The following is a 26,248-nucleotide window of genomic DNA, read 5'->3' as shown; positions in this document are numbered from 1 at the left end:
CCTTAACCATTCTGTGATTCTTGGATTCTGTGATTCTGTGATACTATTAAAAGTATACTGATCATATAATGGCTTTTTTGAAAATCTGCATCAATAAAAATCACGTTATGCACAACCATGATGGTAAGAAACTAGTGTATGCCTTTTATCATGATATCTCAGCAATCAATAAGAAACAGGCCTTCACAGCAGTTTAATCCCATTTTGGCAGTGTTAGATTTCAAACTGCTATTCATAAAACATGGAGAAACAGGCAAGAACGTGCAAAAGCAGACAGGAGCCTGTACTATGGCTGAGAACAATTCCTGCCTATTTCTGAATTCATGATTAGGAAATTCGGGATTATTGATTAGGAAAGTCAGAAACACTTCAGTGGCCTTTACTTGGGCTCCTTTAACTGTTTACACCTGCTTACTCCAATTTTTTTTTCTATTCAACAGGTAAACTTGTGTGTAATTCACTTAAGTAAAATGTAAATTGCACTGTCATTTTCTTTCATTCTTGCGGTATGTGTTAACTCTATCTCTGTGCAGCTCTTCATTTTTATGCTTTTCTTTGTTCTGAGCTCCTCCGGGGAGGGGAGCGAGGGGCTCACGCTGGTTCCACCGCCTCACCCCGCCAAGACTCTGTCCCAGACCCGTTTCTCCCGGCCGGGCGGGCCGCAGCCTCGGGCGGCGCCGCCGCACGGGCCAATGGCGGGAGCTCCCCGCTCCCTTCACCCCCACCTCCGCCGCGGGGAGGGCTTCACCGCGCGCATGCGCACGCGGCTGTCCCAGGCGCACGCGCACTAGCTCCAGCCATGCGGGTGCTGGTGGGTGAGTGGCCGGGGCGGGGGTCACGGAGCTGCCTGTGGGGGGGGGCCCGTGCGAGGCTGCGGGGGGCAGGGCGGGTGTCCCGCAGGGAGCTCCCTAGGGTGTCCCCCAGGGAGGGCGCCCCGCAGGGTGCTCCGCAGAGAGGGTGTCCCGCAGGGAGACCCCCAGGGTGTCCCCCAGGGAGGGCGCCCCGCAGGGTGTCCCGCAGGGTGCTGTGGTGCGCGGTCTTGGACCTGGCAGTGCAGCGGGGCGCAGGCTCTATGCACAGCAGGGGGACTTGGGTCGGGGCAGGCGGTGAGGCTGGAGTGCAGCGGGGCACGTGTGGGAGTTAGGGAGTAACAACCCCCCCGTGCGAGGATGGGTCGAGGGTTGGCCTGACGGAGAGCAGCTCTGCACAGAAGGAACTGGGTGTCCTGCTGCAGAAGTTGACCGTGAGCCAGCACACTGCCCTTGTGGCCAGGAAGGCCACTGGTGTCCTGGGCTGCGTCACGAGGAGCCTTGCCAGCAGGTGAAAGATGGGATCCTCCCCCTCTATTCAGCCCTGCTGAGGCCACATGGAGTGCCCTGTGTCCAGTTCTCGGCTCCCCAGTACAAAAGAGACATGGAACTGCTGGAGAGAGTCCAGCATAGGGCTGCAAAGATAATTAGGGGATTGGCATACCTCTCCTGTGAGGACAGGCTATAGAACAGAAGGCTGTTGAGAAGATCTTACCAGTGTACACAAATATCTTAAGGGAGGGCGTAAAGAGGACAGGGACAGCCTGCTTTCAGTGGTGTCCAACAACAGGACAAGAGGCAGCAGCTACAAACTGAAGCACAGGAAGTTCTACCTGAATATGAGAAAAAACTTCTTGACTCTTGAGGGTGAAAGAGCCCTGAAACAAGTTGCCAAGAGGGGTTATGGAGGCCCTTTCCATGGACATATTAAAAACCTGCCTGGCCAGATGCAATCCTGTGCAAGGTGCTCTAGGTGACCCTGCTTGAGCAACAAGGTTTGATCAAATCAGCTCCAGAGATTGACTCCATCCACAACCATTCTGTGTTGCTCTGAGTTGGGAATAGTGTTGTGCACTGGAAACTGTTTGACTGAGGCAGGGGGGCAGCCCCCCACTGGGCACTCTGCTTGGGAATGGAGGCTGTGAGCAGTGTAGAGTGTCTGTGGGACTGGTCCCATCAGTGGGACACCCAAGGAAGCTGTGGAGCTGTGCTCAAGGTAGGCCCTGTGGGGACAGGCTTGCAGGGGCTGTGCATTTTTCTTTTAAGTATGTGCGGTGGGAAGCAGGGGAGAAGTGCTTTGTGCAGGTGATGGATTTGGGGAAATTGGGAGCCTTGGACCTGGATTCTGCATGCTGCATAAGGCAGCTGGGAATCAAAGTCCTCTTAGGCTAGAAAGTAGGATACTGTGCATGGAGACTGGGTGTTGGGAATGGGGCCTTCAGGACTGGGATGCAGGGTGCTTAACAGAGGAGTTGGGCACTGTGAAAAGGGCTCTCTTGCCCTGGGGTACTGCAGCCAGGGAAACTGGCCATTGGTAATGGGAGTTCCCAGATGCAGCGTGTTGGCTGGGGAGTGCGGGACTGTACTTGCACAGCTGCAGATTTCAAATGTCCTGTCTTTTTCCTAGGTGGAGGGACTGGGTTTGTGGGCAGAGCCTTGACCCAGTTACTGCGTATCCGTGGGCATGAGGTGACTCACATCTCTCGACAAGGGGGCAAGGATCGTGTCAGCTGGGTATGTGATGAGAGTGATCACAGGAGGAGCAATGTGCCACAGTTGAGGAAGAAGCTAGCTTACCCTGCCCTGCTGCAAATACAGGGTGTCTGCATTTGGGAATCTGTCTTCCCTGAGTGTAGCATTGGGCTTCTAAGTGCTCTGTGTGTGAGAGCAGAGGGAATGGGTAATGCTGCTGATCAGAGAATAAAATCTTTTCCAACCATGCTAATGCTCCAGGCTATGTCCCACAAGTGCAGAAAGGGTATGGTTGGTCTTTTTTGTATGAGCCCACACTGTTTGGTTGTTGAGAAGGTCTGAAGAGGGGGGAGATTGTGAGTGTCTCTGTTACCCCCTTTCTAGGAAGAGTTGTCCCACTCTGGACTGCCCTCATGTGATGCTGTTGTGAACTTGGCTGGTGAGAATGTCCTCAACCCTTTCCGCAGGTAACTTGATCTCCCATAGCACTGTGAGGGCAAGGCAAAGGCAAGAGAGCCCAGTGTTACAAGAGAGTGTGTAGGGAACCTCCTCAAGTATCCAAAAAAAGTTCTCTAGGACTGATGGATCCCAGAAACTTGGGAGACAAGTGTCCCTCTGGATTGACAGTCGGAGACCAGGCAAAGTAGCTGCTGGTATCCTAAGGGGCACTGGATGCCTTCATATAAGTAATAATGCAAAATCAGAAGCAAAATGGGTTGTGGAAACCTGTCTTGGTTTGCTTAGGAGGTGTTTTAGAAATGTCTCCTCTGGATATGTGAATAGAATTCCTGTCATACAGCTTTGGTGTCTAACTTCTCTCATATGTTTGTGCTAAGGGAATCCAAGGCAGAAAGTAGAGAGTTTCCTTTTCCCAGAGTCCTAGTATACTTGGGTAATAGGGTCCTGCATCCGCCCCTAACTCTGAAGTGGGGCAGTGGGAACTTATGTGACCTCCCTTGTGCTTAGGAGGTGTCTGTTGGGACCTTGGCTGTTGTTTTCTGGGATATCTTGGTAGGCAGTATGATGAAGGGCTCTCCATTCTCCAGGTGGGATGATGCTTTCTGCAGGGAAATCATCAGCAGCCGGGTAGAGACCACCAAGACCTTGGCCAAAGCCATTGCTGAGGCTGATCAGCCGCCCCGTGCATGGATCCTCATCACCGGCGTAGGTATTGGTTGGGTTCAGCCAAGGCATGTCTCGTGTCAGCTTGGGAACACTTCTGGGAGACATGTTTCTTGCCTTGAAATGCTGCACATAGTTTTTTGCCATCTTTTGATTTTAATGTATTTTCTCTGTTTCCCTATATAAGCCTCTAGATGTCCTGCAGGAACAACAGATCTCAGGCACAATTGATCCAATCAAGGGCAGAGTTGCAGCCCCCCTTATATCTCCAATTTTTCATTCTTGCTTGCTGTAGTCTTTGAAGTAGCTGAGCATATGTGGCACCTGAGTTTAGAGCAAACTTCTATGCCTTGCTTGCAGATGCATTTGATTCTTGGGACTGCCAGCTCAACCTGAATGCTAGCAGATCCTGCTGAGTTTGCAGAGCCTATTTGTAATAAAAAACCCTATCAGCATAAAACCTGTCAACGTTTCTGTCAGAGATACTCTGCTTCCCTCCTATGAGGACACTCCTGCCCCTGATGCAGTTATGGCGCTCTGGGAACTTGATATCATGTTCCAACCCTGACCCCTTTCTCTTGTTACCCCTGCAGGTTATTACCGTCCCAGCCCCACAGAAGAGTACACAGAGGACAGTGCTGGGGGGGATTTTGACTTCTTCTCACGCCTGGTGAGCTCCTGGGAGGCTGCAGCTGTCATCCATGGGAGCCCAACTCGTGGTGCTGTAGTGAGATCTGGTGAGATGGTGCATCATCTTTATTCAGGGTAGCTCTGGTTTGATCTTGAACAAGAGAGGAGAGGGGTGGGATAAGGACATCAGCTGGGTGCCTTTTGTTGCTGAGGTTCTGTCACAGTACAGCGTGGGTCTGGGAGTGAGGGCACTTATCCTTTGGGTAGGGGGTTCGTGTCTCACTCTGTTCTCTCCACAGGAGTAGTGCTGGGCCGGGATGGTGGTGCCATCTCTCGCATGCTCTGGCCTTTCCGGCTGGGGCTGGGAGGCCCCTTGGGCTCTGGACTCCAGCCATTTCCGTGGATTCACGTTCGAGACCTATCTGGAATTGTGTGTCATGTCCTGGAGAGTGAGGGTCTGCAAGGGATCTTCAATGGTGTCTCGCCATCCTCCCCTTCCACCTCCAACGGCAGCTTTGCTCAGGAGCTTGGTGCAGCCCTAGGACGCCCAGCCCTGCTGACAGTACCCGCTTGGGCCGTGCGGGCTGTGTTTGGGGCTGAGCGGGCCAGCATGCTGCTGGAGGGCCAGAGGGTGGTGCCGAAACGTACCTTGGAGAGTGGCTACCATTTCATCTTCCCTGATCTCTCTGCAGCTCTGAAGGACATTGTGGCGTGAGGATGGGTTTGGGAACCTGTTTTTGTGAGCTCCTCAGCCTGCATGTTTGTCACTGCTCCTCAGTCTTTTTCTGAGTTGTCCTGCCCCTTGGCTGTCATACCTCCCCTGGTTCGTTAGGATGGTGTTCTTCATATATTCCTCCCACTCTCTTGTGCACCCCCAGTTTAGGAGTTGCTCGTCTCCCTGCAAACCAGCTTTTCCATAAGGGCATAAGCCCCTCCAAAGACCTTAGTTGCTAAATTTGGCATGTTCCCTTTTGACAATGCACATGTGAGCTGCCAGTGGAGCACTGGGAGTGCGACACTTCCTCTCCTGAGGAAGAGAAGTTGCAACAAGGTTGAGTGTCCAGGATTTGTAACTTGTCCATTTTGTTCCACACCCCACCACCACCTCCTGTGCTTTTCACTGTATGTTCACAAGAGATCCAGTTATGCTGTCCTGTTTACTTGTATCACTCCTTTAGGGAATAGGGTTGTGGTGGGAAGAATCCATCCTGTGTGATGGTATGCCCAAGGATTCTTTTGAAAGCTTAAGGGGGATTTGTAAGAGCAAGGACTGCAAATGACCATGTGACCACAAGTAATAGGTATTCACTATTCACTCTTCAGTTGCAATTTCAGCCTAATTTACTGTAGCCAGGCACTAAATGTCATTCTGTGCACGGTTCAAGTTTGCAAACAAATTCCAATTCCTCAATGCCCTGCCAGTCACAGAACGAATCAAGGTGCAGGCGTCCCCCTCACTGCGTGGGATGCACCAGCTCCTTGCTCTTGTAAAGGTTGTGCTGTCTATGGCCTGATCTTGCTTGCAGGACTGTGGCATTTTCCATCTCTGTGAGGGAGCACTATGTGGGATATATAGATATATTTTAGAAACTAAAAATGCTATTAAAACTTGTGAGTTTGAGCCACTTCTGTGCCCAGCAGGTGCCTTTGTATGCTTAACCCAAAAATGGATTGTAAATTATAGGAGTGGTAAATGTGAAAACCCTGTTGTGCGGTTTCCAGGATTTCACTCAACTTGGTCAGGCTGTTAACTCTACCTCTAGTTATTATTCCATTTAGGGCTTTTGTTTCTTGTTCCCCTCTTTTCCCCTGGGGGGTTGGTGTTTTCCGCTTCCCTATGTAAGAGAAATCTGACTGTAGCTAAAAGTTTATGTGCCCATCTGCAAGATTAAGAATCACAGGGCTGGTGTATCCATTGCTATGAGCAGAGCAGATCTCCTTGAGGAGTGGGAAAGAGGACCTTTGGGGCTGAACTATAACGGGAAACATTTTGTGCTCCAAAAAGCCAATGAATGGAAACCTGAACTCAAGAGGTACCTCTGAGGGTGCAGAAAGGGACAATGGCTGCAGCAAGTCCTGAAGTTACCTAGTTGAAAGAGTCATTCTGTCCTACAATAAGTCTGACCTACCACTGCAAAATTGTGTGCAGCTGTGCTGCAGAAGTTTGGCTTGTTTGGTGCTTTAGATGGTCTTGTGGTTAAGGCAAAGGAGGGAAATGAGGTGGAGAGTTACAAGAGCTGCCTAAAGGAACCCTGCTGGCTGCCAGGAGAGGCAGAAGAAGCTGAATCACATCTGTGATATTACTCAGCTTCCCCTGCCCTTCTCTCCCCTAGCTAGCTGAACTTCTTCAACCAGGAAGGAAGACAAAAACATAACAGCAATATGTGAGAAGATCAGATTGAATTCCTGCGCCATGTTCTGAGTTCTGCTGCTGTGCTCCTACACCCTGAAACCTGGCAATAGAGCCTCTGTGTTGCTGTGGTATCTGATATCCAACAGCACAGTCCCTACATCCTGTGATATGCAGTGGTCAGACTCTCTGCCAGTACCAGCTCAGAGACTTAATCATGCAGTCCTTTTACTCCTAGTACCTGTGGAGAAAGTGCTTATACCTGCTTTAACATCCAGCCTCTCAGCCTCAACAGCTCTGGTATCTGGTAGTAAGCTCCCTCCACCTTACAACTTCGAAGGTATACCATTACAGCAGCTTTGGTCCTAACCCTTCAGAGATCCAACAGTGCAGTTCTGATCCTCGTACCTCTGGTATCTGCTGTTATTCCTCACTGTCTTTTACATCCTGCGAGGTCCAGTGATAGAGCTCCTCTGCACTTCTAAAAGGCTCTTCCCCTCAGCGTTTAGAGAGCAGGGTAACAGTCCCTGTCTGAAAACTGCAGAAAAATCCAGAGCACAGTTTCTGTCAGCCTAACATCTCTGAGATGCAGTAATGCACCCTTTGCCCTAAACACTCTTTAAGAGAGGCACACGCACGCACACGCACACCCCAGTGCACTTATAAATTATGCATGTGTGCGTGGTCAGCCACACACCTCATGCAGAAATGGTGCTCCCACAGCCACAGGCATCACCAGCAGCCTCCTGCTCACCTTGTTTCTGATAAGGATAAAGGTGTGTTACTGGGGAATATACATTATATGGATTTCTGTGGTAACTGGGATTGGATACACTGTCCATCCGGTAGCTGCTCCTGTTTCCTTGCTCTCAGTTTCTCTCAGTTTCTTCCTCTACAGAGATAGTCAAGCACACGAAACAGGTGTCTCAGCTGACCCCACGAGACCCCACAGTCTTTCTAGGAGCTTGCCTGTGCCCTCTGGTCTCTCTGGTAGCTCTCCTCTATTGCTTCATTCTGTGGGAAACCTGCATATCTGGCTCCCAAGCCACTAACCTACTCGGACCATTTTTAAGTTTGCTAGTGATCACATACTGACATAAAAACCTTCACCCACTCAGTTGCTCACATTTATACCTCTATAGACGCGCATGCCTGCAGAATAGAGAGCCTCCTCACCCAACAAAATAATTACAAATGGAGTAGACAGGACAACTATGCTGATCAGGCACTGGGCATGGCTAAACAAGTGTACCAACAAGCACTGTTTACACTTAATTGACTCTTTATCCTCCTTTCCTTCTATTTTTCCATGCCTGCTCCTCCCCAAGCCACCTTGATCCCTTCCCTTCGCTACGTTTGGTTCCTCCTGTCAACATGCCATTACATGTCTTGTGCAATCCTGAAATGGTCTTTGCCAGCATCCCAAAATGTGTCCTGTACCCTGAGGTAGTAATCCCCCCTCAGGGGGTCTGGAGAGCTGCTCCTGCTGACTCGCCAGGATGGATGGTGCCCCTGGTCCATTAGCTTGTGCTTTCTCCTAGGACTGCCCGGGGAGGAGCTCGGTTAGGATGCCTGTTTATCTGAATGGGTCGTTGGGGTTCTCCTGCCTGTTAATGCCTGTGTGTTCCTTTGTATGTACAGAGACCAGCTTTTTATCGCATAACAGATTGACTTTGCAAAAGAGCAAAGAAGAGGCTAAGTCCAGCTTCACTGGTAGACATTTTAAATAACCACCTCTCTGACAGCATTACTGATAAGGCAATCCTGTAGCAATGACTGAGCTTTTATTTCAAAGCCAAAACTGACTGCAAGAAGAGCAAGAAAAATGGAGCTTACCTCTAATCTGAACAGGAAATTGGGCTTCTCTTGGAAAGCCATCGCTGGTGAGGGGACCAGGAAGGGTGTCCATTTCAGTTGTTGCATTTTCTCCAGTGGAGAAGGGTGAAAAAGTAACTATTTCGCCCTGACTTCTTGATCTGCTGGCTGAGCTTGGAAACCGCTACACGCTCCTCAGAGAGGTGAGGGAAGATGAGGAGAAAGACTGTTCATATTCGAAGGAACCTTTAATGCAACACAACGTAGCAGGATTATGGCCCAAGGTGTGGGTCTGGTGGCTGTGCAGAAGTTTACTGGGCTTTGTCTGCCATGTACCTTAGACATGTCTACAGATTAAGGATTTGGCATAGGATTCACCTCTTCTGTCTCAGGAGAGGTGTAATTCAAGGGTGTGATGTCATGGGAGGTAACAGAGGGCTGCAGCTACGCACCCACATGTATTTATCTAGGGCTAAACTGAACATCTGCAGGCTCAGTTCAGTTACCAAGGTCTGGTAGTAGTCCATGTGGCTCCAGCCATTACTCCACAAGAACACAGGTCTCCCCCTCCCCTCCACTCCATGTAGATGCCATGGATACCTCGGATCACGTAATTAATGAGAGCCTTTTCATACCTTGATCACTCTGCCTTGCTCTGTTTTAGGTGGATTGAGAGTTGGCTAAGACAAAAAATATATGTATTTACACACTCTATGGCAGATTTTTAGGTGGCCAGGAAAAAAAGAAATACAACATCTTAAAAGACTTCAGTTTCAGGAAATTAGGATCTTTTTCCCTCCTGCTCTTTTCTTCTGCTTTAGCAGTAACCATTCACATAGACAACCACTGAGTACCAAAGGAAAAGACAAAAGAGGAATGGGAGGAAAGGACAGGAGACTAAAAATAAGCAAGCTTTTAAACTGCCATAACAGAATTTACCTGGAAGTAAGATAGCAGCTATATAAAGGAAAGGAAGTCGTTCTGTAAAATAATTCTGGGGCTATTGGTTTGAATATATATATAAAATTTAAATAATGAAAATTTGGGTAGTTGTCAGATGGCTGACGTGGTGGAGTTAGTTACAGAAGATCAGACTTTGAAATAACACAAGATCATGAAGGAAATGTATTTCCAGTCTAACATCTTAAAAATCTTATGTTAACGCCACCTCAGGCCAGCTGCTTCTAAAAGAAGTGTATAAAGCAGTCAGAAGAGCTGCTGTCCAGAAGTGCTTTAAAAGCATTATGCATAAAAAGGGCAAATTCTAGTTTCTAGTGTCTAACATGTTGTGCCTTACTTTATTTAGGTAAAGAATCCTCTAGGAGTGGGACTCAATTGCGCAAACATGGGCATGTAGTGTCACTGAGAAACACTAGTGTACACCAGATGGACATCTGTGGGTCCTGTGTCCTGCCTGACAGTTCCATGCAGATGTCTGTGGTATTCTGAGATGTCTGAAGTGATACTTCTGTTTATACCACTATACATCACTCTAAATGTTTCTTTCTTTGTTACTAGAAAAAGGAAATCTCGGTGCAAATGGTTTTCATTGACATACAGTTCCACGGGCCTTGATGGGATACACTCACTCCATTAGTTCCGAGAGAGCAGGCTTATGTCTTTGTAAGGTCACACTCATGAAAAACATATTGATCAGAAGAGGTGCTGGAGGACTGGAAGGAAGAAAATCTACAATCTTTTTAAAGGACAAGAAGTAGGACCCAAGGGACTGCAGGCCTGTCCACCTCACCTCGATCCTTTTAAGATGATGGAGCAGCTCATCCTGGATACTGCTTCTAAGTATCCAGATGGACAAGATAGGTGAAGGACAAGAAAGTGATCAGCAGTAATCAGCATGAGTTTACCAGGGGGAAATGATGCTCAGCAAAGCTAATAGCTTTCTATGATGGAATGACTGGCTGGGTAGATGACAGGAGAGCAGTTTATGTTGTCTGCCTTGACTTCTGCAAGGCTTTTGACAGTGTCTCCCACAGCTCACAGAGAAACTGCTGAATTATAGACTAGATGAGCAGACAGTGAGTTGGACCGAGAACTAGTTGAATCAGATCTCACAGGGTTCTGATCTGTACTTGGAGGCCTGTAGCTAGTAGTGTCCCCAACGGGCATAAAAAAACTTATTCATGATTCTCTAAATGCTGCCAGACACTTGCCAGATAATATCTAGAGAAATATTAATAGCCCCTCAGTAGCAGAACTTCATTGCATAACTGAGTTAATTCTTGTACACAGGACAGTCCTCCTCTCCTCTAAGTTATTTGCTACAGGTTTTACAAGTACACTAATTCTTTTTGATGGCTAGTAGGAAATTATACAGAGCTTAATTAACAAATGCATTGCGTAGTTATACAGCATACACTATTGGAGTTGTTCCTTAGCAAAGTGTACTAGCAAACAAAGCAAACCAACAAAACAAAATGTTTAAGGACTGTTCTTTGTGAATGAAATCATACTTAGTACACTCTGCACATTCTTTTCTTTACTGCAAAATATTTAATTTTCTGCTTGAAAGTATGTGCTTTCTGACCAGCCTCCACATAGAGCTTTTGATCTCCCTATTCCGCAAAGTGTAAATTATGGGAGTAGTCAAGGGGAAGATGACTGTATGGAAAACAGCAACAACTTTTTCCATTGGGACTACCTGGAAGGGTAAGCCATAGATATACATAGCTGGGCCAAACATGACAAAGACCACAATGATGTGGGAAACACAGTTTGAGACTACTTTACTCTTTCCCTTGGAGGACTGTGTCTGGAGCTTCATCAACAGGACAGTGTATGAGATGAGGAGAAGTGCAAAGCACATGATGATGATAACTCCGTTGCTGAGGAACATCAGAAGCTCTACCATGTAGGTGTCAGCACAGGCCACCTTAATCAGCTGATGGATGTCACAGAAGAAGTTATCCAGGATGTTGGGGCCACAGAAGGGGAGATAAATAGTGAGAGTAAATACAATGATGCCATGGATGAAGCCCCCACCCCATGAAGCTCCAACCAGGGCACAGCATACCCTTCGGTTCATAAGTCTGGAGTAGTGGAGAGATTTGCAAATAGCTGCATAACGGTCACAGGCCATGGCCATGAGCAGGAAAACTTCAGCTGCTCCCAGGAAGTGGAGAAAGAACAGCTGAGCCATGCAGGCACTATAGGAGATAGTCTTATTGTGTAAGAAGAAGTCAGCTAACATTTTGGGTGGGGTGATAGAGCAGTAGCAGATATCCAAGAAGGCCAAATTGGCCAGGAAAAAGTACATGGGGGATTCCAGTTGGGAATCCCTCAGAACTGTGAAAATAATAAGGATGTTGCCTGGCAGAATGATCATATAAAAGAGTAGAAACAAAAAGAAGAGAATCATCTGAACTTCATGGGTTTGTGACAATCCCAACAAGATAAACTCTGTAACTATTGTGTAGTTCCCTTGTTCCATTTCCACTGCGAAGAACCCTGTAAAACAGACAGAAATCACAGAATAAAACCAAATAACAGTACAAAATTGTGAAAATGTTTAAACAATTTGAGACATATTTAAATTGCTTAAAATAGATACCCTTTGTCTGTTTCTTATCTTTACAGAACTCCCAGTGGTGAAATGCTTGATCATCAGTAATTTAGATTAATTTAGATTAATTTACTTTAGTATTTAAAATTAATTAATTTAAATTGGGCATTTCACACACCTCTATATGTCTTCAGATGTTCCATATTTTCTCTGCTCCCCGAGACCTGGCTCCTGAATGGAACATAGGTCATAAAGATTTCAGTCCATCCTCCTGTGCTATAGGCTATATTTTTTGGTTTACAATGCAGATGTCTTAATCTGACCTAGCCCTTTGCTTCTTGACATAAAGAAATAGGATCTTAGTAGAGATTACTCTCATCTGAGGAAAGGGCTGTGAATTCCTTGGGATGGATTCATCTGACAGCTACAGAATTATTATTTTCAATTGGACAGTCTAAAATTCCCTCATAGTTAATGGTGCTGGTATAGCCAGTGTAGCCATTTGAGGAAATGACTAGTTTCATTGAATATTTTCTCTAGAATAGATGAATTCAATTATCTTTTTAAAGTGCCCATTTTACCAATTGTCTTTAAGGGAAACTCAGGATGTCAGGATGCTTACATGCAGACTTCTAAGTTTGTTCACAGAAATCTCAATTCTATATCATTTTCCAGTGAAGTCAACAGAACACTGAGAACATAAATAAAAGTCATTATCTAAATATTGTTATGAAACGAAGCCTCTGTCAATCAGCATGAAGACTGTGTGGAAAAGAAATTGACATTTTTCATGGCATGGGTTGAATTATTTCATTTTCATATCTTCTGAATTGAACTCTGAATGTTGCCTCCTCCCTCATTAACATTATGAACTCTTCACAGTTATCTTAGGATCCCTTAGGGTCTTGCAGTTATCTTAGATCTTTTGCTTTAGTACACTTCTCCCTGCCCATCCCCCTCTCCCTCCCGATTCTTCTTCAAGGCAAGATTGTAAGAGTTTTTTGCTTCCCCCCCCTCTTTTTTTTTAAACATCTTTCTACCATTTTGCTACAAAGAATGTATGTATGCATGCATGAATGGGTCTGCACATTGCTGCATTATTGGCCTGGCTAGCAGAGCTGATGTAGAAAATAAAATGTACTGAAAATAGGGAAGAAAATACTCGGATTTGTAAGTGGCATTTAGTTTTAGAACAATTATGGTTTAGCTGTAATGATGAGACTAGTAAGAAATAAAATAGGTCTTGATAGCTGAAATTAAAAAAATGGGTGAACAAAGTGAGGAAAGTATTAAAATAAAAAGAAAAAGAAGAGTTATGTAACTTTTTGATATTTACTTCAAGTTTCAAAATTTAATTTCATGTCTGACTCTCTTATTTCTCAGTTATAACTATGAAAACAAAAATATTTTGCTTGTATATATCCATAGTTCCATTTATGAAGTTTTCAGCCAAAAAAATGCTCTCATGAGTAATTTTTAAATATAAAATACAGAAGATAATTATCACATTTGTAACTCATAAGAGAAATGCAACAAATGCTTGAATTTTTCACATGCTAAATTTTCCATTTGCTTGGAAAATCTTGAAATCATTTGCAGAGTTTTTGCTATTTCTTAATTAGAATAAAAAGGAAATGATTATTATGCTCTTAGCTAATACCTATATAAAAGCAGGAAATATTGGATAGAACTTATTTAGGGGTCCATATTTTCAATCCATTGACTAGATAAAGCATCACAGAATTGCACATGCAATTTACGACAGCTCAAATCAGGTGTTTGGGATCCCAATTCATGCTGCAAAGAGTCTGAACTCTTGAAATCCTGCTTCTGACTGAAGGCCGATTTTAGCTGCCTGAGAATTTTTTGCTCAAGAGCTCTATGTATAATTCATATATTCATATGTCTTTTTCTAAAATATATAGATACATACTAGCACATATAAATAGATATTAACATGTATAGACATAGACTTACAGGACAGGTTAAAATATTAAGCAGAAAACCATAAACCATACTGTTCTTCTCAGATTTCTTTCACCGAATATGATTTCTTCACTATTCCAGGATAGGAGTTCTCAGTCCTTTTCCATCTTAAGTGTATATTTCTACTTTCCATTCTTTCTACCACTATGATATCCAGAAAGCAAAAACATATTCATCAAGAATCAAAGAATTGTTTTCATGGCTTATTATTGAGCAAAACTAACAGAAAGAGACGCAAACAACTTCATACGTGTAAATTTACTATGGCGATCTAAATAAGAGTTTCTCTAGCCATAAAGATTAAAGATATGATCTGAAATTTACTTATGTATTTTCCATAAAGCCTTCTGGAAAATATTCCCTAGACCTCAGCTGAAACTTAAAGAAAAGTCTTTATTCAATCACAGAGCAAATTAAGGGTACCATAGTGATGCTATAGGGCTACTGGAGACCACTCAGCCCAAGATGTCCTTTCTGTCTACAGAAGCTGCATCTGCATTGATCAAACTTGCATACAAAGTATATTATTTTCCTAACCCCTTATTTGATTATTTATATTCTTGTCTATAAGCAAAGAACCCAAGGCAGGCAATGGGTTTGGCTTAGGCTTTATTTCCTCTACTGAAAATGTGCAATTGGTTTTAGCTACAGGGATCTAAGAACTGGAGCCTGAACTTCAGGCTAAATAGCTGAGTTTGGAGAGAAGCAATGACAACCCATGGATTTGGTTCATATTTATAATACCATTCTTTGAATCATCCTGTGTGTCAGGATTAATTTTATGAAAATTTGCTGTGTAAAAGTAGGGCACTAAGCATACTTATTTCACATAAAAGACAAGAAATTGTGATCAGCAGTACAAATCCATTGGTGGCTTGTGGAGGGACACACTAGAGGTGACTGTGCTGGGGGACACTGGTGGCTGTGTAGAGGGACACACTAGAGGTGTTCCTCAGGGATCAATAATAAATCAAAAATTATCCAAGAGATTGTGACAATGACTCAATCTTTGACTCTCCAAATACCTTAGCCATATATTAACAGAAAAGGAGGAGCTATACCCAGGAACTTTTGCAAACTCCTAACGTGCTTTCATAGTTTTTCTAGCTATCTGTTGCTGATCAGGAATGGAAACAGAATTACGGGTTGCACATGCTGTTAGTTTTAGGTATTCAGAATAAAAAGAAACTATTCACACGTTGCTACCACAGACTCCTAGCTCAGACAATTGCATGGTCTTTTTAAGCTTTCCCTATAGCCAATGAACAGAGACAAGGTCCTCTGCCTAAAACCTTGGCTTTGTCATTTTCTTAAAAAAAGTAATGTAGCATTTTTACTTTGTACCATTTATAATCAATAATGACATGTTTAAGAATTCTTTAACAAAAAGGCGATAGAAGAGAAGAAAGATAATAATCTATAACCCACCTGCAGGAGCTATCAGATAGTCAATCTCTCATACTTTAACTGCTACAGTCGCACACCTTTAAAACATTGCTTAATAACACATACATATAATCAGAAAATTTAATTGCACATGGATTTTACCATGGGAAAATGTCAATCCTCAAGTGGTTAATTGCTCTCTCTAGTACTACTGTTTAGTTATTCATTTGTATTGCAATAGCTTTGGTGTATAAATGACAACTTTCTTATGGTTGTAAATGACTTGATTGTATTTTGCTAGTATTTCGAGTAGAATATTTTACCTCACATCACCTTAGGGCTGGTGTTGTACTGAGTACAAATTCCTTGATCATCCAAATAATCTTTGTACCAGCCTGCTAAGGAAACAAAAACTCAGCAGAGTCAATACAGATGGACCACAGAGTTTATCATATCATAAGAAAAATGTCTAATATTAGATGTGCTGCCACTAGGGGAATCTGTTTCTTGCCAGTGAAAATAGAAATACTAAATATGATTGGATGATGGAATGACTGGCTGGCTAGATGGTGAGAGAGCAGAGCATGTAGTTTCCCTTGACTGCAGCAAGCCTTTCAACACTGTATCCCCTAACTTCATAGGCAATCTCAGGAAATGTGAGTTAGATGAGTGGACAGTGAGGTGGATTAAGAATTGGCTAAATGTCACAGCTTAGAGTGTTATGATCAGCAGTGCAGATTCTAGTTGAAGGCCGGTAGCTAGCAGTATCCTCAACCATTCTGTAATTCTGTGATTCTCTATTACTTAGGCTTGTATGATCCTAGATGACTCAAGTTGTGTAAAATGAACCCTGTTTTTCCTCTCCAAGCAGTGAAAGTCAGGGAAGTTAACAGATGGACTTCAAAAAGGTGTGAACAGTGGGCTAATATAAAGACTGCTTTGCCAAATGGAAAAATCCTGTAATGGTATATGCCTTGGAAACAAGACGAAGATCCAACCCTACTGGATGAAGACCTCCAAAATTAATATGTGTGGTTTGTGTTCACTTAGCCAGTATGTCTTTATATTCAAGAGAGAAAACAAAAATCATTTGACAAAACATGCACTTTAGGATGAGATGAACTGACGGATACACAGTGATATACAGATGAACAATATCTGAAATATTTAATGTGAATAAGTAGCAAGAGTTCCCTGCTCCATGATGGAAGTCTTGTCTGTCAGCATGATTTTTTCATATGACCTTCCCCTCTCACAGGTGAGGACAAAGCGGAACTATGCTTCTAGGGCTAGAATCTTAAAGTTCCTTCACATAACAATAAAGAACCCAAGCAACAGAAAGTCGGAAATCCCTTCTGTCATGCTACATTGGTCAGCTATTGCATTTGGTATGCTGCAGCACTTCCCATACATCTATATGGGGATGTCTCACATGATAAAACATGCAGAAAAGGACCCTACCATCCAGAGGTTCCTAACACCAGAGGGCTGTGCTGCCATTCAGAGAGACCTGAACAATCTGGCGAGTCGGGTGCATGGGAACCACATGAAGCTCAACAAAGGAAGTGCGAGGTTCTGCACTGAGGAAGGAATAACTTTATGCACCAGTACAGGCTGGGAGTTGTCCTACTGGAAAGCAGCTCTGTGGAGAAGGACTTGGGAATGCTGGGGGACAACAAACTGACCAAGAGCCAGTAACGTGCCGTTGTCGCCAAAAGGCCAGTGGTATCCTGGGGTCAAGGGAGATGGTCCTCTCTCCTCTCACCCCAGGTGAGACCACATCTGGAATACTGTGTCCATTTGTGGGACTTTCGGTACAAGAGCAATATGGAGCTACTGCAGACAGTTCAGGGGACCTAGGGGGAATAACACCATGTACCAGTACAGGTTGGGGGTTGACCTACTGGAGAGCAGCTCTGCAGAGAAGAACATGGGTGTCCTAGTGGGCAAAAATTGAACCATCCGTCAGTAATGTGTCCTGGAGGCTGAAAGGGCCAGTGGTATCCTAGGATGCGTCAGGACGAGTGTTGCCAGTGGGTTGAGGGAAGTGATCTCTCCACTCAATCCTGGTGAGGCCGCATCTGGAGTACTGCGTCCAGCTCTAGGTCCCCCAGTAAAAGAAGGACACAAAACTATTAAAGAAAGTCTTACATAGGGCTACAAAGATTATTAGGGAACTGGAGCATCTCTCATATGAGCAGAAGCTGAGTATTTATCCTAGAGAAGATCTTATAATTGTCAAAAAAATTCTTACGCACTTGAATACTTTGCCCAGAGAGGCTGTGGAGTTCTCTTCTCTGATGATATCCAGAACCCACCTGGATACAATCCTGTGCAGTGTGCTTTAGGTGACCCTGTCGTATAGGAGGTTTGGACTAGATTATCTCAAATGTCTCTTCCAACCTCTGTCATTCTGTGATTCTCTACTGCTGGTTGATACTTACTAGCATGTCCTTACCTTGCACCCCTGACATCTGCAAATCTCCTGCGCATTAACACAGGTTCTCAGCCTGTCTAATACTCATGGCCAGACCCTGGGCTCCTTTACCCATTTCTGGTTCAGATGTTCAGTCTTTTCAGATACAGATTTTCCTCCTACACATCAGCTTGTCCAGCTAGAAGTTTGCTAGTGAATTACACATACCTATCCACGTATTTAAGGTTAGAGAAAAACTTGCTACCTCCAGTTGCTAGCACTCCAGACAAATAGGCACTATGAACTATGGTCTCCATTCTGTTTTTTTGGCACTTTGACTGCCATTATAGACTGCAATGCTACTTTTGATTTCTTTTCAGTTTTGAGCAGTGAGATTTCAACACATCAACACAAATTTATCCCACCATATTTTTCCACACATGAAGAGCAATAAACTCCACCTCCTGTTCTGAATGTTGGTTAACTGGAGGCAGGCTTCCACAAATCTTGGTAATTTTTTTGGTAATATAATGCTCAAGATAATCAAGTAACTGCCAAAACCTGTCATAATTATTGTTTTATAGCATATATCCTTGGTATAAATGTATATGAAGATACAAAATCTGCTAGAAATGCTATGGAGGCTTTGGTCAGGTTGAGACTTTAGTGGTGGTATGAAAAATGATCACACTAGTGAATTGCCAAGTCATTCTAACTATTGAACTTATCAGGGTCTTTGTTTCTTTTTGCATTGTTTTATTTTTTTTCCTAGAAAGAAGCCTAATTGATCTATTTCAGAAAGAATCCAAGATTTGATCTGGTATGCATCCAGTGACAGTATAGACAACACTCATCATGATGTCTTTTAGATGCTTTTATGGATTGGAAAAATGGCTTATCTGCAACTGATCATTTTTAATAGTAGCAAAAAATGCCTTTTCTTTAGCTTCTTAGTGATCAGGCATATAAATTCATACTCAACAGTTCTCTTTAGGAATAGTCATAGTGTCCTACGACACTCCAAACTACTCTCTCTGGTAGTTCTCTTTGCAGTTTCCCATGTGTGATGGGCGTGTTCCTTTGCCACCCTGACCTCACCTCCCACACAGACGTTAATAACACCAGTGGTATTATTTGATCCTGATGTCTGGCTGCATAATCTCTCCCTAATCTCTACATCCTGCTGGGGGATGTTCTGATGGACACTGGGGAGATAGACAGCAACAGCACAATAGCTGAGGACTAACTAAGCTGGTGTCATCAAAACTTTGGTTGATATTCAGAGATGACTATAAATCAATTATTTTATCCCATAAATACGGGATAAAATAGGGCACAGCCTAAGGGCCCAGTGAGCTCCCTTTGCAAAGAACGGGCTGCATGCCAGGATCTCTCTTTGAGCAGGGAAGCCTCTCAAGGTTACTCGTCGAGGTTGAAAGATCCCTTACCAGCAACAGATCCGTGGTACATAAACATAGCATTCAAAAACTTTCTAGCACTTTGTAAGTTTAACTAAATTGTACCCAGGATTGATTGTGCACAAAACCGCTTAGACATAAGCCATTGACCAAATCCGGCATTAAGATTGGATACATCTGCACCCAGGCTCCTCTGAGAAAGAGTTTGGAAAACAAGGGGGTCCAATCTGAACCTCATTACTCAGCAGAAGGATCTTTCTGCTAATTTTGTAAAAACTTGTCCTCTATGCAGTAAATAGCAAAGACCTTGCCAGAGGATCTTGCTAAAATCATTGTCCATATCTGTATATCACTCACCCCTCACCATGACTTGTTCCATAACACCATGTTAAAGCTATTGCAATAGTTTGTAAAGTCATTTTACATATCAAATATACTTGATACTACAAGCTCCCTAAATGCCATATTAGTTCTGACACTGCATGAAACACCTTACTATAATTAAACCAAACTATTATTACGTATTTTTTAAATTCATGAGATGTTGCTGATAATATTTGACTCACAGTTCTATATCTTTGTGTTTTTATAGTCTGTTGCTGACAGTGCCAGTCTCATGCAGACAGGCATGCCATATGGACCACAGGAGTTCAAGGCCTCTGATATTGTAGGAGGACTGGTCTGGGTGAAAAGAGCAAGCCTTTCTGTGGCCTTTTTCCATAGCTATTAGCGGAGTACTGCCTTTACTGATCTAACCACTGGAATGCCCTAGGGTTTTCACCGGGAAAAACTCAGTTCGTCCACTCCTGAAGGGTCAGAAGTTTTATTCAGCCTATATGCCATTCAGATACTTCAGATAAAGAACTAGAAGTGAAAGGTAGGTGGGGAAAATGTGCTGACAGGAACCTCATTTTGTTCATCAAAGTTAAATGCTGAGTCCTGAGTAACCGAATGCAATAGAACAGGTTTCAGACCTGTGGAAAAGTATTTGGGGATCCTGGTGCAAGCTGAATATAAGTCAGCAGTACACTCTTGGAGCAAAGGTGATCAACTACTTCCTGGGCCATATCAAAACTGTAGCCAGCAGGATGGCAAAAGTATTTTTAGTCCCTCTATTTGTCACTTGTGAGACACCCATGTGCAGTATAGTGTCCAGTTCCAGGGTTCCCCTTAACAATAAAGATGGTCTACTACAATGGTTAGGGAGCTGGAACACAATACATAGGAGAATCCAAGAAAGTTGGGTTTGTTCAGCCTTGAAAAGAGACATCTGAGGGGTAATCTCTCTTTGCTGCCTACACCTCTCCAACGTGAAGCTGTAGAGAAGATGTGTCCAGATGTTCAGAGGCAATGGACACGAACCGCAACACTGGAAATTCCAATGATTCCAATGAGATCTAAGGATATTTTGTTTGGGTTCACTGGCTTTTTTTATTATTATTATTACCTGAGAATGGTCAGACATTGGAATTTGGGTCCAAAGAGGTTAATATCGTTTTGAATGCCAGGTTTTGAATACCTCCTGGCATTCAAAACTTGATGAGAATCTGAGGAACCTGATCAAGATGGTCCTGCTTCAAGTAGGGGTTAAATCAGACAGCTTCCAGATGTCTCTTCAACTTAAATAGTCCATGATTCTGTGATTACTCTCTCTGTGATTCAGTCAGAGATACTCTGTTCACACTAGCTCCTCTGGGGTTGATGATTAAGTGTGCTATCTTACACAGGCTGGCTACTGTGAAATATTTCTAGCTGCCGCCTTTATAGTTTACTGTAGAGATATTCCCTTTATCAGCCCTATTATTATTAACTCATAAAGAGTAGTTCACACAGATGACTGAGTCAGTCAGGAAAGCCTGTTCTGAGTTACACCACTGAGTATCATAAAACACAGGGCAAATAACAGCCATGTTTAGGCTTCATGTTTTTCAGCTGATAAGAGTTTTGCCTCTATTCTTCAGTCTCTTGCTCTGTCCCTCTGTTTTTGCTCCCTTGATTATTGTCCTTCCTTCTCAAGACACTGAAGTTTCTTTCCAAGAAGTGAAGTGCATTCATCCTAAGACACTCAAGTTTATTCAAGTTTTAATATCTAGGCTTTTGTGTTTAACTAAACGTCTCCCAAAGGAGGGAGGGATAGGGTTATTAGGACTTATGAAGAAAGCCAATTATTTGCTAACAAAGCTTTTGGTCTCACAAGCAAGGTCCTTGCAAGGACCCAAAGGTCCTTGTTAGCAGCAGTTCCAGTTAATTGCTGCATGCTTCTTACTGAAGACAAATTTTCTATTGTCCAAAGGAAAATCAAGATCAGATCATGCTGAATCCAGGCACGGCTAGAAACATTGTTCGTTTTGGGAACTGATGGATTTGACAGGTGTAACACCTTTGTGATATAAGAATTGGTAAAAAGTTAGAGATCTTCACAAACAGTCACAGGCGCTCTCTGGGCATGGCAGTGGGCCAACATGCACCAGCTTGCAAACAGAATCTTGCTTAGAAAAACAAGATTCAGGGAAAACCTAACCTTAAGTACCAACTCCCAGACACATTGACCAAAGATGGAAAGACGGCTTCACCTCAAGGGGTAGAGACCATACCTAACATTCCTGACAAGTGTGAACTGCATCAACAAAAGTTGTCATACTCCTGAATCGGGTTCAAAAGTTTAAAGCTACATGCTCCAGTATAAATCATAAATACTTCAATTATACCTGGAAAGGCATGACGCGCTCTTATATCTAGTGTAAAACAGGAATAAGTGCCCTGGAAACTATAAGTCTAAGATGCCTCTTTCTCATCATTCCCTGCACATCAGGGGTATATAGAGATTGTTCCCTTCTCATTAGTTTTAATTATCTTCTTTACATGAAAGTCAATCAGGAAAAACAAGGAAGTGCCTCAGAGTGAGAAAGGAAGTGGATCACACCATTGTTTTACAGATTCTTTCATCTTTATGGCCCTTGAGGAAGACACTGACAAAGTATATCCAAGGCATGGCAGGCTCTTACTTCCAGTCTAGTCTCTGTTAGAGTGCTTAAAAGAGGCTGCCATCTGAAAACAACTACTGACCTCATATGGAATTTAGTGATAAATCTCAAATCTTGTTCCAGTCAAACCAGCCCAGAATTTTGTACACAGACTGTGCCAGTATGATCCAAACCATCCAAACCTGTTAACTCTTCTTTCCAGTAGGGTCCATTCATTTACCCTAGTAGCTCCACTTGGTTTCCAAACCCCAAAACTGCTCTCAGCCTGACGGTGCAGATCCCAGTGTGAGACGTGGCCCGGCCGGGGCCGACCCCGAGCAGGAGAGCGAGAGCGAGAGCGAGAGCGAGAGCGGGGCCGGCGCCGGGCCAGGGCGCAGCCCCGGGGCGGAGCTGGCGGCGGCGGCCGAGAGGAGGCGGCGGCGCCGCAGCAGAGTCGCTGCTGGCGGGGGGCAGCGCGGCGCGGCGCGATGCGGCGGGGCCGGGGCGCGGGGCTGGCGGCGCTGGCCGCGCTGCTGCTGGGTGCGCCCAGACGGGACACGGAGCGTTAATGGAGGGAAGGGAGGACGGGGGGGGGCCCTGCTCCTGCAGCTGCTTTTCTGACCTCCTTCCTCCTGCACACCAGCTCGTCAAGCCCAGTCCCTTCCACAAGCCATTTATATCACTGCTACTTTTCATCCACAATATTCACCTCCATCTCCTTTCCTTGCATCTCTCATTCATTTCCTTTCTTCTCTTTATCCATTCGCTCTAATATAGTTCCTTGCAAAGAACCAAAGAACTTTTCCTTCGCAGTCCCCTATCTCCCATGCCGTTTCTGGTTCCTCTGCTTCACCAGTGCTCCACTGTTAAATCAGGATTTGCCCTGAGAAGAAGCTATCGGAGCAAGTAGTGAAGCAATTTTCAGCCGTTTATATCCTTTCTCTTCTTGGCAGTGGCTGTGGGAAGAGCCCAGGTGCAGCAGGAACCATTGGCAGAGGCCAGTGAGAGCACCAGCATCAACATCACCTGCTCACACCCGGGCATTGCTGCTGACTATATTCAGTGGTACCAGCAGCGCCCGCTCCAGCCACCGCAGCTGATAGCAACAGGTGCCAGACCAGGAGAGAAAGCAGTGCCGGATCCACCAGGGACCCTGCTCATCGCCGCAGACCGCCGCTCCAGTGCCCTGTGCCTCTCCCAGCCCTACTGGCAGGACGCTGCCATTTATTACTGTGCCATGAGCGACACAGTGAGAGGAGGTGGTGCTGCCGCCGTGCATGAAGGGTCGGAGCGCTGGGTGCGGGCGGGCAGCGCTCTGCTCTGGGCATAGCAGCGGTGCCAGGGTTCACCGGGTAATGCCTGAGTGGCGGCACGTTGCAGCAGGGGCGGTGGGCACCTGGGGTGGCAGCAAATGGGGGACCGAGCCCTCCCCACTTTGCCTGAGTCTCTCCCACTCCTAACTAGTGCTCAGTCCCTCTCTCCATCTACCCACAGCTCCTCCTCACTCTCCCACGTTTCACTGCCTGCCTCCCCCAGACCCAAACGCTGCCTCCATCCACAACTGATTGTTCCCGCAGGGTTGTGGGGAGCAGCTGACAAAGCTTCCAGGCACCTTCCTCCTCAGGGAGAGGAAGAGGAGGAAGCTCTCTGTGCTCCCAGCAGGTCTCATGTCATGTGCTTCAGAGGCAGGGAGGAAGTTCACAGAATCATAGAATGCTTAAGGTTGGAAGGGACGTCTAGAGGTCATCTAGTCCAACCTCCCTGCACATGCAGGGTCACTTAGAGCACGTGGCACAGGACTGCGTCCAAGCGGGTTTTGAAGATCTCCAAAGAAGGAGACTCCACAACCTCTCTGGGCAGCCTGTTCCAGTGCCCTGTTACCCTTACTGTCAAGATTTTTTTCCTTAAGTTCCTGTGGAACTTTTGATGCTTCAGTTTCTGGCCGTTTCCTCTAGTTCTGTCGGTGCCCACCACTGAAAAGAGACCAGCACCATCCTCCTCCCTCCCTCCCTTGAGGTACTTATAGACATCTATTAGATTCCCTCTCAGCCTTCTCTTCTCCAGGCTGAACAGGCCCAGCTGGACACAATACTCCAGATGTGGCCTCACCAGGACTGAGTAAAGGGGCAGGATCACCTCCCTCGACCTGTTGGAGACACTCTTCTTAATGCACCCCAGGATTTCATTGGCCTTCTTGGCCACGAGGGCACACTGCTGCCTCATGGTCAACTTTTCATCCACCACAACACCCACGTCTTTCTCTGCAGAGCTGCTCTCCAGAAGGTCAGTCCCCAGCCTGTACTGGTGTCTGCGGTTATTCCTCCCCAGGTGCAGGACCTTGCACTTGGCCTTGTTGAACTTCATGAAGTTTTTCACCACCCAGTTGTCCAGTCTGTTCGGGTCCCTCTGGATGGCAGCACAGCCCTCTGGGGTATCAGCCACTCCTCCCAGTTTCGTATCATCAGCCAACTTGCTGAGGGAGCACTCTGTGCCTTCATCCAGGTCATTGATGAATAAATCGAACAGGACTGGACCAAGGACTGACCCCTGGCGGACACCGCTAGCTACAGGCCTCCAACTAGACTGCACTGCTGATCACCACCCTCTGAGCTCTGCCATCCAGCCAGTTCTTAATCCACCTCACTGTGCACTCATCTATCCCACACTTCCAGAGCTTGCCCAGGAGGATGTTGTGAGGGACAGTGTCAAAAGCCTTGGTGAAGTCAAGATAGACGACATTCACCACTCTCCCCTCATCTATCCAGTTGGTCATTCCGTCATAGAAGGCTTTCAGGTTAGTCAAGCAAGATTTCCCCTTGGTGAATCCACGCTGACTACGCTTGAGCACCTTCTTGTCCTCCATGTGCCTGGAGACAACAGCCAGTATGAGCCATTCCATCACTTTCCCAGGGACAGAGGTGAGGCTGACTGGCCTGTAGTTGCCTGCGTCCTCCTTCTTGACATTTTTGAAGACTGTTGTGACATTGGCTTTCTTCTAGTCCTCCGGCACCTCCCCCATTCTCCAGGATCTTTCAAAGATGATGGAGAGCGGCCTAGCTATGACATCCACCAGCTCCCGCAGAACTCTGGGGTGCATCCCATCAGGGCCCATGGATTTGTGGGTATCAAGTTTCCTTAGGGGCTCCCTGACCCAATCTTCCTCTACCCAGGGCATGTCTTCCTGTCTCCAGACTTCTTCTCTTGTCCCTGGGGTCTGGGACTCTAAAGGGATGCCCTTGGTAAACACCGAAGCAAAGAGGGCATTCAGCAACTCTGCTTTTTCTGTGTTATTTGTAACCAGGGTACCCACCCCATTCACGAGCGGGCCCACATTTTCCCTGATCTCTCTTTATTTGAAGAGGTTTTTCTTGTTATTTGTAACATTCCTTGCCAGATTGCGTTCCAAACGTGCCTTCATTTTCCTTGTCGTGCCTTTTCATTCCCAGACTATGTTCCTGTATTTCTCCCAGGGCGCCTGTCCTTTTTCCCACATTCTGTATACCACCGCCTTCTGCTAGAGCATTGCCACAAGCTCCCTGCTCATCCACGCAGGTCTCCTGCCCCCTCTGCCTGACTTACACACAGGGATGCACTGTTGCTGGGCATGGAGGAAGTGCTGCTTGAAAACTAACCAGCTCTCTTGGGCCCCCTTCCTTCTGCAGCTCTAGCCCATGGGATTCTTCCGAGGAGGTCTCTGAAGAGGCTAAAGTTGGCCCTCCTGAAGTCTATCGTTGCAAGTCTACTTAGAGCCCTGCCTCCTCCTCGTTGGATCCTGAATTCCACCAACTCATGGTCACCGCAGCCAAGGCTACCCCCCACCTTCATATCTCCTACAAGTCCCTCTCTATTTGTTAGCATGAGCTCCAGTAGCCCACCCCCCCCTCGTTGGCTCCTCCACAACCTATGTCAAAAAGTTATCATCAACCCACTGCAGGACAGTTTGTGCCAGGCTGTGTTGTCCTTTCTGTTGATGTCAGAGTAGTTGAAGTCCCCCATGAGAACCAGGGCCTGTGACCGTGAGGCAATATCCAGCTGACTGTAGAAGGCCTCATCAACTTCCTCATCCTGGTCAGGTGGCCTGTAGCAGACACCCACCACAGTGTCTCCCACATTAGCCTGCCCTCTAACCCTCACCCACAAG

The 26,248-nt window shown here is 45.5% G+C and overlaps 2 protein-coding genes and 1 gene segment (V, D, J or C); 2 read left to right on the top strand and 1 right to left on the bottom strand.

Annotated features, from left to right (window-relative positions):
- The first annotated feature begins 787 nt into the window (after positions 1–787).
- On the top strand, positions 788–5,054 carry SDR39U1 (short chain dehydrogenase/reductase family 39U member 1). Of its 2 annotated transcripts, XM_010227710.2 has the most exons (6): positions 788–815; positions 2,437–2,543; positions 2,886–2,968; positions 3,548–3,669; positions 4,217–4,360; positions 4,553–5,054. In XM_010227710.2, exons 1-6 carry the CDS (start codon positions 800–802, stop codon positions 4,966–4,968), a joined length of 888 nt encoding a protein of 295 aa, XP_010226012.2. In that variant the 5' UTR covers positions 788–799; the 3' UTR covers positions 4,969–5,054. The 2 variants fall into 2 exon arrangements, with proteins under 2 accessions (XP_010226012.2, XP_088393385.1); XM_088537259.1 differs by lacking the exons at positions 788–815; positions 2,437–2,543 and having other exon boundaries at positions 2,889–2,968; positions 3,548–3,665.
- Positions 5,055–10,915: 5,861 nt separating this feature from the next.
- LOC148591630 (olfactory receptor 4M1-like) lies at positions 10,916–11,899 on the bottom strand. The gene has a single exon (XM_088537204.1). The coding sequence runs from the start codon at positions 11,864–11,866 to the stop codon at positions 10,916–10,918; it is 951 nt and encodes a 316-aa protein (XP_088393330.1). The 5' UTR covers positions 11,867–11,899.
- A 5,156-nt stretch (positions 11,900–17,055) lies between these two features.
- Positions 17,056–23,437, top strand: LOC148591629 (T cell receptor alpha variable 4-like). The segment is given in 2 exon segments: positions 17,056–17,080; positions 23,061–23,437. Coding segments are annotated over 2 exon segments (402 nt in total).
- Positions 23,438–26,248: the final 2,811 nt, after the last annotated feature.

The sequence above is a fragment of the Tinamus guttatus genome, unplaced genomic scaffold, assembly GCF_059628265.1.
Source record: "Tinamus guttatus ecotype Peru unplaced genomic scaffold, ASM5962826v1 Tinamus_guttatus_pri_ptg000732l, whole genome shotgun sequence".
NCBI lineage: Eukaryota > Metazoa > Chordata > Aves > Tinamiformes > Tinamidae > Tinamus > Tinamus guttatus.
This window is presented reverse-complemented; position numbering and strand designations above follow the sequence as displayed.